We start from the raw sequence: 18,351 nt of genomic DNA on the forward strand, positions 1-18,351 counted from the left end.
TTGTTGTAAATTGTGCTTACCTTATTATTTTATGAAAGACACGCGTACTCCAAACAAAGCCTGTTATAAGTACCTAATATTGTTATTATTATTTTTTAATATTAATTTTGATTGTAAGTTTGTACCTAGTGTATTTGATATTATTATACTATAGTTAAATCCGTGTCTCAAAGAACCAGCTGTTGTTGTAATAAAAAAGAACCTGAAGTATCTAGAAAATCTGTATCACTGTAATTTAAAAGTCTCGAGTTTCTGCAGCTCTATTGCATGTGTGGCTACTTATCGGTTATGACTTGCGAATAAAGTTATCGTAGTTACAGAAAGTCGAACAACTTCACGTTAGTACCAATACATAATCACCTCTATTGAAAATGTATTTTTATTTTTAAATTTATTTCGATGTTATCGTAATGTGTGTACAAAAAAAAGGTATAAAATTTGATAATTGCTTGAGATCAACACTTAATTGAGAACGTCAAGGAGCGTAATAGCAGCACAATTAAACATTTTTCGAGGATGTTAAGTAAATAAACCTTCACAATATTTTATCCAAATCCCGATAGAAAAAAGTAATTGCTTAATTTACGAGTAATAGACTACAATCTAATTTTATAATTGTTTACATGCATTTATATCATAGGTATACCTAATTAAATAATAATAATAATAATAATATTGCAGCGAAACCTTCGCTAATAATTCTCTCTAAATAGCAAACGCCTCCAAATAGCAGACAGATTTAAGCGACCGAGAATGTTGGATATTTGTGGTTATATTTTAATAATAATGTAATGAAATTCAAGACACAGTATTTTAGAAAATAATATTAGTTAAGTGTCTTTTAATATTTGTGTTTTGTTTATATAATTTATTTTAATAGGTATAATAACATTTATTTAAAAATTATAATTCAATTACGAGTCAAGTGTAATTTAACTAATTGGTCACGATTTTGTTGAAAATAAGAATAAAAAAATATGCTATCATGGCTTATAGGTATAGTATACTCGTACAATATCTGTTATTTTCTCTTAATATCGTAGCTGCAACCTATGTGTAATAATAATTTCATGAACAATTGTTTTATTTAAAATATTATTGAAAAACTATAAACGTATATATATTCTTCGATTAAGTTTTAAAATAAATGATTTCAATACATTATTGTATTTTTGAAAACTGATATATCGATAACAATTTACATTAATTATTCACATCCGTGGTAACGGTACAAATAGGGTGGTGTTTGGTGGTGCCATTATATTTTCTCAGGTTTTAATTTAGGCGTACGTAAACACATATATATATATATATAAATAAGCATATTTTAGTTGTATAGATATTCAACGTTTTAAAGAAAACCATTGAATGTCGAATCGCACCCTAGGTGGTTAGTGCAAACCAATACTCTGGCAGTTGTCGCGTTTCCGTTTCAACAGTCGTAAAACAAAAAGTACAATCGACGACGGTCGTTCGTCGACCACGTACGAGAGCACACACGCGAGAAGGGGAGTAGTAGGTACCGGAAGGTTGCATTAAAATCTCGGCGAGGTACCTACAACTGCCGTATTATTATGTGACGAACAAAACACACACACATACACTCACTATAATATGGATGATATTAAAACACGTGGTGTATACGCTGTGAAGAACGGGGTGGTTCGTCGCGACCAAGAAATTGTTGTTTAAAATAAAACACCATACTCAAAAAAAAAAAACAATAATTATTAATCGCGTTTTGGGAATGATAATAATATTATAGTAAATACCTATGTATCTTGAACTCGACGCGCGGTCATATAGGATAACGACTCGCGCAGTGACCAAGTCCATTTGCATTTTAACGCACTTATACGTTAACGTTATATAACTCGCAACGAAAAAATCGCTCTTCAACGTATTTTACCGTCTCGAAACTTAACTCGATAATAATGACGACAAAATTTTCAAGTTTCAATTTTATTCTCATTTCACACGCGGGGGCGCGTGTTTGTGTGCGAGTGTGTCGTAGTGGGTAGACTGGAGAACGGAGGATTATTGTAAACACACGAGGCATGCGGCGACCGTCGGCAGCGGCGGCGAGGGTGGTGCATTTCGGGCGGCACGCACCACGTGGACACCGGACCGAACCGGCGGCGGTGGCAGCAGCGGGATCGCATCCCTCCGCCGTCGTCGCATCATAGCCTACGACGGCAGTCGCCGACACCGACGCCGACGACGCACTCGGTTGCCGTCGACAGCCGTATTACGCACACGTCGGTACCACCGCCGCCGAAGCCGAGCGGGACGACTCGCCGGCCGACATTCTTGTCCGGACTCTAGAGAGCTTCGTCTTCGCCGCCGTCGGACCACCACCGGGGACGCCGATTTCAGCCATGGCCCGGTCACCGGTGACCACCAAGCTGCTCCTGGGCCTTTACTCCTTGTTCTACTCGTGCACGATCGCGCTCGACGGTAAGAAATCGATCTATGATTCGTTTAATTTTTTTTTTTTTTTTTAATTTCCCTCTCGTTCAACACATTTTAGTATGAAATTAATGTTACGTATTATCGGCGTCGCGGTCGTAGTCGTCATTTAACTAATCTCGTTTCCCGCGAACTTTTCCATATAACTTTTTAGCGTATGATCACTGCGGTGTGCAATACGACAACGTGCACGCAGTATAGGTAATCGCAAAATTATATAACATTTTGACACAGGTTAACCTTTACTTCAATGCATGCTTAGTTTGTGGTTTGGGCGAAAAATAAATATTGTTGTATAATATATATAGGTTTATATATATATATGAGTGTATAAGAGTTTTTAAATCTTTGCGCGAAACAAATTATTAAAAATGTAAAAGACATTGACGCGCCTTTGAACCGTATAAGAACGAATATGTATACACGAAGGTTTAATAATACTGCGCACTATTGAAGTGCATCTAGAGAATAAAATAGGTACACGTTTCTTTTTTCCTTTATTTTTTTTTTTTAAGCCAGAAGATTTCATAAACGCTACACAATTTTAAGCGAATATGGTGAAAAGTTTTTGCCAAGGATAAAGATGAAAAACTCGCGATCGTTGGCGTCGAATAATAAACAGTTTTTTTCCAGATAGGGGTGACGCGACTAAGAATGATCTCTAGGGATAATTTCAAAGGGACCGTAGAGATATTTATTATTTAGCCATTTCGTTGTTTTAAGTCGTAAATTTAAATCAGAAAGCTAACACATTATTTAAAGTTAATTTGGGTTAAGAAAAATATTTTTGTGAACTTATGTGACATTTGTTGAGTCATATAAATGCCTAGGTAAAAATATATAATATAATATTTATTTGGCATCGTTCGCAGAACTTTTTTCTCATTTTATTTTTATGAAATATAGTAAGTAAACAATCACATTTTTAAAATAAAAATTAAAACGTCAATGTTTTACTTTATAAACAAATTGAAAAAATTGTGGAATATTGTATATTTGTATACATCGGCCAAAGAATAAGTAGTTATAAAATATTAATAAAAATATCGTAGAATATCATCGTTATACAATCCAGATTTGAAAATCAAATACATTTGACGTAAGATTCCTTCGAAAACATACATAATAATAGTCTTTAAATTGTAGTAGGTACGATATAATTTCCCTAAGATCTTGACATCAACTTAAAATGAACTTTTTAGACAGGCAATTTGTTTACTGGTGTAGAATAATGATCAAATGCGGATTCAACGAGAATAATAATATACATTTAAATACGCATTTTGTAATTGTCTACGGATATAAGATATTGCATTGTTCAAATACTTAAAAGTATTACATATAAAAGTATATTTTATACAAATTCAAAAATCTTAAATCATTTTGTTTTTATATCATATTATTTTTATTAATTAATTATGAAAGACTTGGTGAATGTATATCAATTATCTCTAATTAAAAAAATAAATAACAAGAATAAGAATATTTAACAAATTTTTTTTTTTTGACAGGTTATTTGGTAGAGATTTGTGAGAAAGTATTTTTTTTTCACGACAATAAATGCTAAAGTCAGATAACGTCAATCATCGAAAGTCTTTTTTATTAAGTAACTTAAAATAAATTTACCTAGTTTCTAGCGTAATCAGTATATTTTAACTTACAGAAGCTATTTTATGATATTGTTCATGGTCCTTTAAAACATGAAGGAGTTTAAAGTCAAATCTCAAAATTAGTAATAAAATGTTAATTTTTAGTGCGTGTTTAAATTTTAAAGTTTACCTGTAGGTATACTTAGAACTTACTGACTACTGTTATTATACCTATATTATGGCTTTAACACAAACTAAAAACTTAATGTACTTTTTAGCTAAATAATGTTTACAACTCAAAATAAAATATAATAATTAAATCGATATGCTTTTTAATTATACATAATATTAATTTAATGAAAATTTTAATTGCATTTCTAGTAAAATGTTTGGTTTAAATGTTTACCTGTCATCTCGGTAAGATAATTCTTTTCGAAAATGAAAAAAAAAATACTCCGCAGACGTTAGAATAAAAGCAAGAATGAAAAAAGAAAATAACGGAAATGGGATGTCTAGGTGAATTTATTCACTGAGTGACATGTATTGTATGGTTGGGCGATAAGTATGAGTAATATTTGCTACAAGACGAAAAAAGATAAACTTTAAATATTGGAAATAAGTTAAATAAGTGGATACTATTGTGTATGTCTAAAAGCGCAGAACTGGTGATAAACACGTGTGTTCTATTCTCTATGAAACAATGGTTGATTGTTTTGCGATTGTTTTACTATAACATACCTAATAATTATTACCTATAATATGTAATTAGTTATTTATCTAAAGCTCTTTTATAAAAAAATTAATTTTTTTATATTATATATTAGTTACTCTTTAGTAAATAATAATTGGAATAAAATCATACAACTGTAACGAAATACATTATCTGTATTATTTGTACATTAGCTATTTATCTATTACCTATGACTTATATATATATTTAAATATTAAACAGTTTGCTCTATAGGTAGTTAATTTTAAAATATACTTAAATACGTTTTTTTTAAACAGTCTTTGTATTATACGCATTTAACATAGTATTTAATAAATACTGTTTGGTTGGTTGATGAAAAATTTTATAAATACATTTATTAGGTATTATTATGTATATTGATTTTGATATATTATAAATGTAGTACGTAGATTATAAGTACCATTTAGGTAGGATATACACAAGTAGGTATATTGTATAATTGTATGAAATATAGAATAATTTAGTCTTCTGTTTTCGAGTTGTATAAGTTTTATCATTTCGGATTCATCATAATTGGACATCACAGGATGTTCGATTTTAATTAAGACAAGTGCTCGCGGCATAGATGCGTGTGTAAACAAACAGATTGTGAAAGAACCGATAAAGATTCGGGTGAAAGCGGTCGATCAAACTTCGAAGTAAGTGACTATTGCTTTTACTGCTACTATCATCGTTAATTTAAGACAGTTTATGTGCGGCTAATTAAGTGTCTTTCTGGATCAAGAGGTGATTTTTGGTGCTTCAAAGTCTGTGATATCCGACCCCTACGCCCGTGAAATTTTTACATTGAAAAACTTCTTTTTTTATCCCTACAAGCCGGGCAGATGGGGTGGAATTACTTATTTATTATTTTTCGACGAAACGAAACAATCCATTATCGGTATTCCCGCATATCCGATGACGGAAACGATGAGGTATAGATACGACGAAAGTTCACCACTGGAAGAAAGCGATTATGTTGATATTTATAAAAAAAAAGAAAAAAAATACATAAAAACGATATATTTAAATATAATATATGGAAATGGAAATGGAATTTAAATCCACGGGAGGTGCAAACTTGGAGAATGAACGACGGATGAGCGTTGGTGGTGGTAATGGTGGTTGTGGCGTTGAGTTCTAGATTAAAGAAATATTAATTTTTATTTCTCTCTTTTACACGCATACTATATTTGCGAAAAGGATAATGCATTATGTTTTCACATATAAACTCTTCTTGTTTTTTTACATTGTTTATTTTGTATATACTATATAGGATTCCATTTTGAATACATCGGTTCGATTCTATACCAGGATACACGTGCAGATTTGAAAATTCAAAGGTATATCAATGCAGCCACCCCTCCTAGGTCTATTTTTCTGCTGTCTATGAAGCGAGTCGATTTATTATTAGACAATCCTTCTCACCCCACCCCTTGATGTTTTGAGTCCTTAAGCCATCAAGTTATGCAAGCACCAGCATTCTTCTCCCGCTTCTAAGATAAATGTACCTTATACGTGGTTTGGTTTTCTAAATAATATCGTTGGAATATATTATTTGCACACGTTATAGTAATACGTTATCGATATGAATATCGATACAACGTAATAAACGCATGTTATATACAGGTGAAATTTAAATTTTTCCGGAACTTATTAACAGTAAAAATTCATATTTTTAATTGATAAGTGAGAGCTTTAATGGTTAGGAAAATTAGTTGTGCATTAATGTTATTACTTTTAAATTGGCTCTTGGTTCACTATCCTATTAAATACCCATATAGAGTAATTTAAGTAGTTAATATTATGGTCTATAATTATAGTTAAAGTATGTGTATTGGTATGGTATAACCGAATGAATAATTTGTGAAATTCGATTATAAGTTAGAGTTAGATATAGGACGAGAGTTTAGAAATTGCGTAATGAGGCGGTACATTTAATATTTTGTCAGTGTAGTGGTACATATTATTCATTAGTATACATAACACATACCTTGTACTTTGTTAATATTATTATAAATTATCAATGCTATTATAATTAATTATAAAGTAGTAGGTACATTTAAGGGGTATAGGGGTTACTGGAGTAATTGCTAAAGGCTCCAAATTTTAGAACTGAGAAAACAAAATATCTACCTAGTGATCAAAACTAGATATAAGCGGTTATATGTAAATATATTTTGTTTGGTTAGGCAACTTTATTGATTTTGAGTGTGTCTCGTCATTGAGTAGGTCATGCAGTAATGACAGTATTAAATTTGAATTTAATAATAAATCATTATATATTTCTAAAACATAATTCACGAAGATGGTTTGTCAGTTTCCTATTTTTAAGTACATTTTATAATAACTTTATTTATATAATTTTTCACGGTTTATTTTATTTTTATTTTAATTAGAAATGTAGTAAGTAGGTTTAAACTAATTTTAAATAAAATTAATGAATTTATTGATCTAATAATTTTAATTTTAATTTCCATACTATATTATATCATATAATATTGTTATACATTTTAAAGTAAAAGTTACACCATGTATCGTAAACGGTATAAATAGCAAAATAAGTTTGTGGTATTATATATAAAATATGTTGAAAATTTCACTGTGCATAGAAAATAGATAATATACGTAAACATAATTAGTTAAATATTTTAAATCTTTACGATAATTTTTTTTTAAATTACAATAACCAAATAATTAAAATCGTTACGGATGAAAAATCATAAATTTTTATCCAAGTATACAATGTTTTCAAATTTAAACTTCAATACCTATGAAAAAAAGTTGTGATCTTGTATTATTTAATTACTGTTCAAGGAACTTTAGAGGAACATATTATTTTGCTTTTGATAAATTATGTAAATAGTAGTTATAGTTTAAATATTAGACGTATTTAAAATATATTATTATTTAATTTTTACAATATGTATTTAATGTTGCATGTATTAACTGAAGATACGTTACAGATAGAAGTGTAATACCATTTTATCGAAAGAAATTAGAACAATAGTGTTTAACCTGCATGGCGCATATAATGCCTAAATTTTACAAATATTACAAGAATATTAAATGCATTGTTAGAAGAAAGTACATAATATGTTAAAATGTTATAGTTATAATGTTATATATATTATATATAATCAATTTATTAACTATATAATAACATAATAAGTATTTATATACATGGTGTTAGAGTTGTTAGATAGTGAGAGAGATACATGCAATAAAGTCTACAATCCACAGAAAAAAAGCTTTCACGATAATGTTTTCCAAGTTAAGACAACTTAATGATTTTTTTTGCCTACGAAATACGGGCGTAAATATTGTCAACCAATTAATAATGAGGAACACCATGAATAATGAAATATTTACATTACAATTCACAAAACATGACTTTATCGATGCATTGACTTTCGAGGCTTCGTTTTTACAGCGACTTTCGTTTACAATTTTTAACTTTAAAATAAAATATATAGTGACAAAAAATTTAAATGCGATTCAAAAATCAGTTATTAACATCCACTTAACGACCGTGTGCAACCGAGTATCAACAGGAACGATCAAATTTAAACTTACATGTTATATAAAATGAGCGACAATACGTGCTAGTGTGCTATATCTTCAAAGTAACAATGTGTATCTGAAAAAAAACAAGTTGAAAAATGTTTTTTATCAGATATTTATATCAGTAACATATAATTGTCATAAAATATGATATCCTAATACCTAATATACATGGTATTACTGTGATGATCAGGGTTGTGGGAATAATTTATGATAATTATCCAATAAGTTTGAATTCGCTAAATTGCATTACTATTTATTTATTATTATTATTTTAACAAATACAGTAAATTCCCGTTACAATGAATACCAATACAACGAACAATTTCGTTATAACGAAAGTTATAGAAGTCCCCTCCCGAAAAGCAGGGCTTATAAAGACCTTATTCGAATTTTCGTTACAACGAAATTTTTGTTATAACGAAAAAAAGTTCGGTCCCCTGGAGTTCGTTGTAATGGGATATTACTGTATAATAATATTTGTCATATTGTGTTTTAAAATTATTATTACTTAATATTAGCAGTAGTGAATATACCACAACTCGAATTGTACATGTATGACATATATCTCTTTGATAACTAACTCTAAAATATAAAAAACACACATACCTGCATATAGAACATACACTATATGTATATTGATATATCTCAAATTGATTTTTTCAATTTCATTTGAATACAATGCATTTCCTATTCATGCATAATATTATATTCTCTAATTCTCTATATTTTTTTATTTTATGTAATAAACAAAAATACGCTTGAGAACATTTTGAATTATATTTGATACAAAAAAAAAAAAAAAAAATTAAACACTCGATTCTATACGAATCGAACATTTGAACATAATATACGTGTTGCTTTGTATAATGACTGTTTGTATTATTAAAATAACATAATAAAATCGTGTTAAATGTGTGTGTGTTGGTCTGTGTGCGCAGCGATCGTGGACAGCGTTACAATCACGGACCAGAGGGTGCCGAGTGCGGTTCTAAACGGTACCGAGTACGTCGTGTTAGACTGCGTGTACAAGGTGAAACCGGAAGAGGCCGAAGGGTTGGTGATTACGTGGTATTTCAACAACAGTCCCAGCCCCGCTTACCAGTGGATACAGGGCCAACCACCCCGGGCCATCGGTCCGCTGAAAAACCACATCCGATTGGGCTACGCCGCGCCCACCGACGACGCGCTGGCCAAATACCGCGCACTGTACATCATCAGGCCGACCACCGGGCTGACCGGCAACTACAAGTGCGTCGTGTCTACGTACAACGACGAGGACTTTATGATTAAGAAGATGATTGTTTACGGTGAGCGAACGATTTTAACGCAATATCGTGTTTTATAATAGAATGTGTAGTCAACGCATCCACCGTAACTCAACGTGAAGGGGGGGGGGGGCGAGCGACTCTGTCACCGAACAAATCAAAAGCGATTTGTATGGTTTACAAATTTTTTTTGTTTTTTTTTTTTACAGTCAAATTTTTCGATTCTACGCAAACGCTAATGATCGATTGATGTGATTCCTATACACGACATTTATTGTACAATAATTATTATATTATATATTATTGAATCTGAACATTATAAACCGTGGAAAGTAATTCACTTGTAAATATCGAAAATATAACATTTTTCGGTCAACTTATTTTCTTTCGAATATTTTCGTTTTCTTTAAGAATAGGGAACCCATTGAACTCGTGTTGCCAGCTTTATAATCAATTTTATTATTACTCTAATACGTGACTCTTTATTCAAAAATGCTTGACATTGGCTTCGTATTTTTTCACCAAGTGTACTTTCTGTCTGCGAACCTTATATTTACGGTTGGAATTAAAAAAAAAAAAATTCATTCACTCTACTATTGTGTTTTAAAAATCACTTCTTTTCAAACCGTTACAATATGTTTAGCTACTCGGCATCACAAAGATTTATCAGTTCCATTCGTTTATAACAGTCAATATGTATTATAATAATATGTAAAACATTATTATCGTATAAACATTATTTATAAAGAAGATTACACTATTATCCTTCTTATTAACTATAAGAATTATAATTATTCGTTAATATAATACATTTCTTATAGTTGTATATAAAAGTCCTTATTAAATTAAGGTAATCTTCAATCATAATATTGTTATTACAAATTTCATTTAATACTTCCTATCAGACATTCACATTTATTTATTATTCTCTCAGTAATTTTTGATATTCTATTCCAGTCTAATGATTAACTTAATTTTTTTTAACAATCAAGTGTGTTAGACAAATTTAAAATTTACAGCACTGAAATAATATTATTTTAAGTAACTGTATAAAAAGTGAACAAAATATCAATATACTCGTACTTAATTTATCGAAAATAGTGACTTAAATATTAATAAAATTTGATTTTTTTTAACATAATTTACATTATTGCCTTCTTGAATTTGTACTACTGTTCTAATGTTATAGATGTTATGATATGTTATCGAAACATAAATTGTTATGTTAAACTATTGCCCAGAATTTTCAAACTTTTTTTTAAAATTAATTAAATCATTTAACACTCTATTTTTACAGGTTTAGGAATTCAAATAAATATTTAGCAAACATATTCAAATACTTTTAGAATATTTTTTTTATTATACTTTGTATAAGGTCTATGAATTTATGTTAGTTTTGGGTTAGATGAAAATCACGATTTATATGATTACTACATCAACATATGAAATATACAAATAAATATTGTATTTATACTATGATAAATATTAATGCTGTAAAAATTATACAAATAAATCGATTTAAACAATTTTCAAAAATTAAAAACCATTTTATCTGTTCAGAAAAAAATATTTTTTAATCGATAAGAAAAATTATTCAGTATACAAATTATATTCATACAGTCAGAGGTAAATAAAATATATAATTTTTTGTAATGAAAATGTGGAGCCGAAAAGCCATGTATCTAAATATATTTTCTTTTCAGCTAATATATCACTCAATTTTTTAACTACCTGTCGCTCACGATTCTCAAATTTGCTGTCATTTTATGACTAATTAATTTGTCTGTAGGTTACTTTAATCTAAAAACTGTTAAATTAAAGCATAAGTTGGTTTCTGAAATTTCTCAATAAATCTAACATAGTTAGTTAGGAATTAATTTAATGAAAACAATAACTTGAGTTGGAATTTAAGTTAAATCTTAGTTTTTTATAGTTCAAAAGTATATAATATAATTTTATATATGCACCACCACTATAAGACAATCTAATTTTACTACCTTCACTGTAGTATATTAAATATTGGGTAAAGAAATATAAAAGAAATGTACCTATCATCACAAAATACTGTCTTTCATAATTAATTATTAATTATTATCCAATCAGCAGTCACCAGTGTTATGGAACATTGGGATTTTGGATTTTTGCAGTGATTACAAAACTTACTAATTACTCATTGTTTTTAAGACATTAGATTAGATAGTTATCTAATAGCGCATAAAGTTTCATGCATTCAATTCAACTCACTACGTTAATAAGTTAGTTTAAAAGTAACTTTTTAACTTAACTTTAATTTTCTAACTAGTTAGTTTCCAGCCTTGAGGCATTTGAAAATATTCTAGGTCTGTGAATTCTACAATCGGTATATCAATAATAATAAATGTTAAACATATAAAATTAATTATTCATATTTTCGGCTTACAGTTAGATATGGGTACGTGCGTTCTGAACTTTATTACCGAATTCGATCATTGAAATAACATTAAAGCTTAGCTCCCTGATTATTCTTTTAGAATATCTAATAAAATAAAATTTCCTATACAATAATAAAATATATAGAAAAATATAGATCTTTATTCTATATAATATGATATAATAGGCATACACGAAAATTCTCATTTTAATAATTTAGACAAAAGGTTATTATTACCTATTTTGTTACTATATATACAAGCTTATATGCTTTCAAGCCTCATAATTTATTAAAATTCGTTTTCAACAAATTTTCAGAAATGATGAATATTATGTTAGTATTATATAATATTCACCTATTTAGAGTATCAAATTCTATTGATGTTACTTTCGTATAAATCATGTAATATATTATTTAAATTATCAATAACTACTATTTTACGCTAAATGGTTATATGGCTATTGTCTATCGTACCATGAATAATTTATTTTTTTAATTTCTATCTAAAAACTAACGAAAATAATCAAACATAAAGTAACATTGTTATTTTTGTGTATCTCTATACTTATTATAAGACCTACTCTTTATTCCCGAGATCTGATATATTTGCAAACGTAACACACTTAGCATTTGACAAACGCATAAAGACAGTTTTATTTTTCAATCGGTAGTGTATTCACTCGTTCAGCTGTACACTATAATACTATATAATGTATTAGTTTATTTCTATTGATTAATCGTTTATCTATAAAGAGTTTATAAAGAATAAACTCTTAAATGCGACTCACTCGTGTGTTTTGGATGTATCCCGTAATACAATAATCGTAGTAGTACCGTTAACGATATAAACACCTTCATGTTTATATCATGTTTTGGATGTGAAAAACGTCATTTTTATCTGACGTTCGAGAAAACTCAAGAGTTGAATACACGGATCTATCGGATGATATGCACAGAAATATTATAAAGTACTTAAATTTAGTAGATATGTGGCACCTTGCAATGCAGACATGTAATTTGAGCTTTTCGTCATTAAAATTTAAAAAAAAATTGTGAAAATAACGTATACTATAATAAGTATAATATATTATATATTAAATCTAATTGATTGTACAGTTTATGATGTCAAAAGAATTACCAATTTACTCGACCGACCCGTATTATCAGCAGTGTCGCGTTTTGCTATAAAATCGCATTAGATTTTAAGTGAAACAAGAAATGTTTTAGATTTTACAACTAAAGGTATGTGTTTTTTATTTGATCGTAAACAGTGCTGTAAAAGTTTTATGGATACAAAATTTGACAGAAATAATCGTAGGTAATGAAACTTTTAAGAATTTTTCAATCATGCCTAAAATGGTGAAAAATTTAGAAAAACTATTGTATAATACATTTAGATTTTATTAAAATGATTTTTTTAATGGTGTGATTTCTCTGACAAACTAATTATCGCATTTGATAGACGTGCCAACACAAATTACCTATCTACTCCTAAACCCGGTTGCTATGAGATTTCGTAAAACGAAACGTTAAAAAATAGACGTTTTTCTCTCCTGAACATACGTGATAAATTGACAGTATAAACACTGCGAGACACGTATACATGCCTCAGAATTCGAGCACCGATTAAATGTCGAAGTCCGAATAAAATGTGTATTATATTATATACATATATAGGTATACGACACGTATCGTATCGAAAGCTCAGGAATTCTCAATGTTGACGGGAAATCTTACGATTTCGATTAGACTTGCTTGTATACCGCATTACCACTGCGCTGTGTATATACATATATATTATCGTGTATGATATAGCGTGTACAGGTCATTCAATCGGAATTTCTTGTTATTTCAGCCGTATATAAGTGAGATTCGCGAGCGTGGTGAAACATGTATATACATGCACATTGCCGAGTGTCGACAACGACGACAACGGCGATGGTTGGATTTGTTTTGGGGGGAAAGACGGCTGCTCTAGTCGTCGCCGTATCCGCTGTTGCCGTCGCTACTGCTGTTGCCACTACTGCTCTTGCTGCACGGTAGAGTGTTGTTTTCGATTACAAGCTAAAACGTTCGGTTACTTTCCTCCCGAATTTTTGATTGATGGTCTTTTTTGACGTGTGAATCATTCACACTCGCGCCCGTTGTACACACGATACATAGTCATAAATTGTTATATAAGCTTATGTACCTACCTACGTACAACGCGGGGGGTGACAATTTTTTTTAAGCCACATCGGACGTAGATGGATAAGTGACGACGAGATACCACCCCGTGTATACGACGGGTGTGCAGTGGATACTCACAAGATAGATTATGTAAAAAATGAAATAAAATAATAATAATGATAAAAGTAAGAATAAACGCGGACCCGTGAAATACTCTGTAGTATAGATATGATACGCGTGAACGGTCGTATTATCGCGGTGGTCTGTCGCATGACGCGTGTATACGATTTTGGGGAGGGGGTATGAGGTCCAGCCCCTGCGATCTGCCAAAGTCGAGGCCAGTGCTAATGCATTTTTTATTAACGTATTCGATCAAACGGCGAACTTCTGTTATTGTGTTGAAGGGACAATTACAATTATATTGAAATATATTATAATATTACAAAAACAACGCCTGTTCGTTTTAGGTTTCATATTATAAATGTAATTTATTTTATACTTTACTACGAATAATATTTTTTGTTATGTAGGTAGGGTTAATTTTTTGTTATTATTATGGTTTTCTAATATGGACATAAGATAATGTATACTATATATAAATAATATTTCATAATATTATATTTGAGCACAACAATATGAGTTAGATGATAGTGGTTTATTTTTTTATTCTTGTAATTAGGACCACATACAAGTAGGTATATAAAATAGTGCGGGTATTTTTTTACGTTTCTTATTTGCTCAAATGCTAATTTGCAAATCAAATACGATTTTCTAATTGTTTGGTTTGTTACCGACTGTCCTCTTGTATTTTGAATTTTTTTTTTAAGGTTTTTAATCATTTAAGTAAACCAATTTTTGTTCCACCGTCGTTCCATCTTTTCTTCATAATAAAAAAATACAAGTATTTATAATGTACAAGTTCAAGAGTTATTTATTTAATATTTTAATAAATTAAAAAAAAAAGTCATAAGTTGGAAATATCTTTTGTCGTTATTGTAATAATATACACCTATAAATAATAATAAACATACCTTACCCTCCATACACATTATATTTTACAAATTATAATGGTCTTCATAATATATTTCAACTTTTATGCATTGGCCATCACCGTGTTTATAAATATTATGGTAGACCAATAAAATGCAGAAAAAATAAGGGTGCCAAAGTACACCCTGCAGGCACACCCCAAATAACATCCCTGTAGTCTTCAAACATCAAACAATTTTAAATGTTGGCAAAAACAGTGTTTACCGAGATATTCACATGCATACATCATATTTAATCTTTATATTGATACATAGGTACCATTTGTTTTCCATTTTACAGCGCCTGGCCAACATATGCACATGAAACGCACCAAAGCCAACGACCAAGCCATGGTAAACATATCTTGTACGATTTCCAGAGTATTTCCTATGCCTAAGATGCAAATGTACAAGCTCGAAACAAATGGAACAGAACACAGGTAAATAAAATATTTCTTATAATAAACGCGAACATCATTTACAGTAATTTTTAAATTACTTATCGTATCGAAGTTTTAGTTTATATATTTAGTTTACACATATTAACTCGAAAAAAAGTCGCTTATTGGAATTAAAAGTATTATTCCAGTTTTAGCCCAAAAGTGACTGATTAACTACAATAATATTATGGATATAACATAAATATTCTTTAATTCTTGATTTTCAATAGTTCAAACTTTAATTTAGATAGCGTTTAAATTAATAATATATCTTTATATATATATTAATGTTGATTAATTATCTGTTGTATTTTAACTTTAAAATACAAACATGGTTGAATTTTATAAGAATTAATATTTGTTCTTTTATACAATAAAAAGTAAGTAAGCTAAATTAGTGTATTAAAAATAAATTATACACGAAAATATAATAGGTACAGGAACAAACTGCTCCAAAAAGCAGTTTTAAGTACAAACATTTTTTTCTTATATAAAATAGCTGGTTTAAAGTATGAATAAAATTGAGGTCATTTTATTTGTTGATACTTACCGAATTTATATAAATTATACATTTATAAAGTTGCGAGGTACATTATTTTTTTCAGTAATAGCAAGGTTTTTTTAAAAGTTTGATGCTTATTACTATAGTATATGTATATATGTTAAATATAATGTATATTATATGTGTATAAGTAAAAACTTCTCTTAAAATTATTATACAGCTTTTAAAAGTTAAAATCTAAAGTCTCCAAAACAAAACATTATATAGATAATCATAATTTTTTTTGATTAAATTCTAAATCAAGATTCTGATTTTATATTGTATTGATCTTTTTGTCAACAATTTTGTTTTGATTTGAAAAATTATTTTAATATGAACTTTAAATTATTTAGGTTATGAATAAATTGTAAATTGTAAATTTAATCATTTTTTGTATCTAAAGAAAATGAATTAGTACATTTTAATTTTAAATTTTCCGGGAACCGAGGTCAGGTATAAATAATTATTCGAATTCTTTAAAAAGAACAAAAAATTTTAAGAACTACGCAATTATTATTTTTATTATATTAGGTATATTTCAGAATAATTAAAAAATACAAGAGAATATTCGCCTTTATTCGGCAGTAACAAAAAAAAAAAATTATTATATTTAATCTATAACAACTGTAATACCTCTAGACTAGACTTAAATTACTATTTTAGAATTCCACTGTTCATTATTTGAAAATTAATTACTTAATGGCTACTTAATTTCTTTACATTTCCAAAAAGTTATTATTACTTACCAATTATAATATCCTTTTCAATATCCGTATTATTAAAAATCAGGGAACCAGCTCTGCTGCATAGTCGGTACGTTTTGAGTATACTTCATCATTGAGGAAGTCACTGTAATGAATTGCAATGAATGTGTCAATGTTGAATTCAACGAGATGGTATACGATAAAAAACAATTTAAAGCGAAGACTGCTTATATTTTTAATGATTTCTTATTATGTAATTATATTTCTACAAGTAATTTATAATTTATTATTAATTCAGTAGATTAAACTTATTTTTGCTAGAATCAAATAGTATATTATGTTATTAGTTTTTACAATATTATTTCATATAATATTACTAATGATTAATAACTTATAAGTCAATACTGACGTACTATGGATGCGTGTGAATAAGTTTGTGGTAGAAATAGGCAATAGCTAAGTTTATATAAGCATTTATTAAATTTCTTTGTATTTAATAAATAATGATTTAGACAATAACAAAAAGTTTCAAGTCCCCTACATAAAATATTTTTTGATTTACATTAATATAACAAAAATTCTTAGATATCGAAATTTAAACTTGAAATATCTTAAACAAAAAATATTCATTTTTAATTTTCTGTAATAAAAAATAATTATTGTATCACATTATTCTATTTTTTATCATATTAGATTAAAAATGTAATAAATGTTTCAGTATTTATACAAGTTACATAACTAAATATTTTTTATTTTTTTATAAATTCCATAAAAACACGAACTTAAACACTTAAAAAAAATGTTGACTTTATGTTTTCGAAATTTTATTTTAATTGCTATAATATAAACCTAAAGACAATCTTAAATTAATTTTTCATAATTTTTCATAATTTTTTACTTATAACAAATATTTATTTTGTCTAAAACGAAACAAACATAAAAAAGTCAAAAAATTGTAATGTCCATAAATATCATACAAAATGAGCCAAATAATTATGAAATGTGTATCATTTTTTTAAAATGCGCTAACATAAAAATGATATCGATATTAATTATTTTGAAAAGTATGAATTATTTACCCTCCCCTCCTAACAGAGTTGATCAAAATATTTCTTAGATAATTATTCAAATGATTTTTTTATTATAATTATTCGAATAAAAATGTAATTGAATAATTTTCAAGCATAATGTTAATATAAAATATAAATATATTCGAATTCTTTACTCTCTAGTTTCTTTTTTAAATAGTTCTATATTTGTTTCATTTATGGTATTTTTCTATTTATTTCAAATAAAAGACGATTTATAATCGTTAACTTAAAATAAAATGCTAACTATTGTTTTTTTAATACGTTAATGTTTTAATTACCAAAATACCAACCATATATTAACTAAGATAAAATTACTGATAATTATTCGAATTATTATCATTATTGTTA

The 18,351-nt window shown here is 28.4% G+C and overlaps 1 protein-coding gene across 2 annotated transcripts in view; it reads left to right on the top strand.

Annotated features, from left to right (window-relative positions):
- Positions 1-2,214: 2,214 nt before the first annotated feature.
- LOC113558489 overlaps positions 2,215-18,351 on the top strand; it is a 51,036-nt gene continuing 34,899 nt past the window's right edge. The window contains exons 1-3 of one of the 2 annotated variants that reach the window (XM_026963955.1): positions 2,215-2,457; positions 9,294-9,662; positions 15,529-15,667. In XM_026963955.1, coding sequence (XP_026819756.1) covers positions 2,379-2,457; positions 9,294-9,662; positions 15,529-15,667 — 587 coding nt within the window. In that variant the 5' untranslated portion in view covers positions 2,215-2,378. The remainder of the gene's footprint in view (positions 2,458-9,293; positions 9,663-15,528; positions 15,668-18,351) is intronic. The other variant, XM_026963954.1, reaches the window with a different exon arrangement.

Source organism: Rhopalosiphum maidis, chromosome 3, assembly GCF_003676215.2.
Source record: "Rhopalosiphum maidis isolate BTI-1 chromosome 3, ASM367621v3, whole genome shotgun sequence".
Classification (NCBI taxonomy): domain Eukaryota; kingdom Metazoa; phylum Arthropoda; class Insecta; order Hemiptera; family Aphididae; genus Rhopalosiphum; species Rhopalosiphum maidis.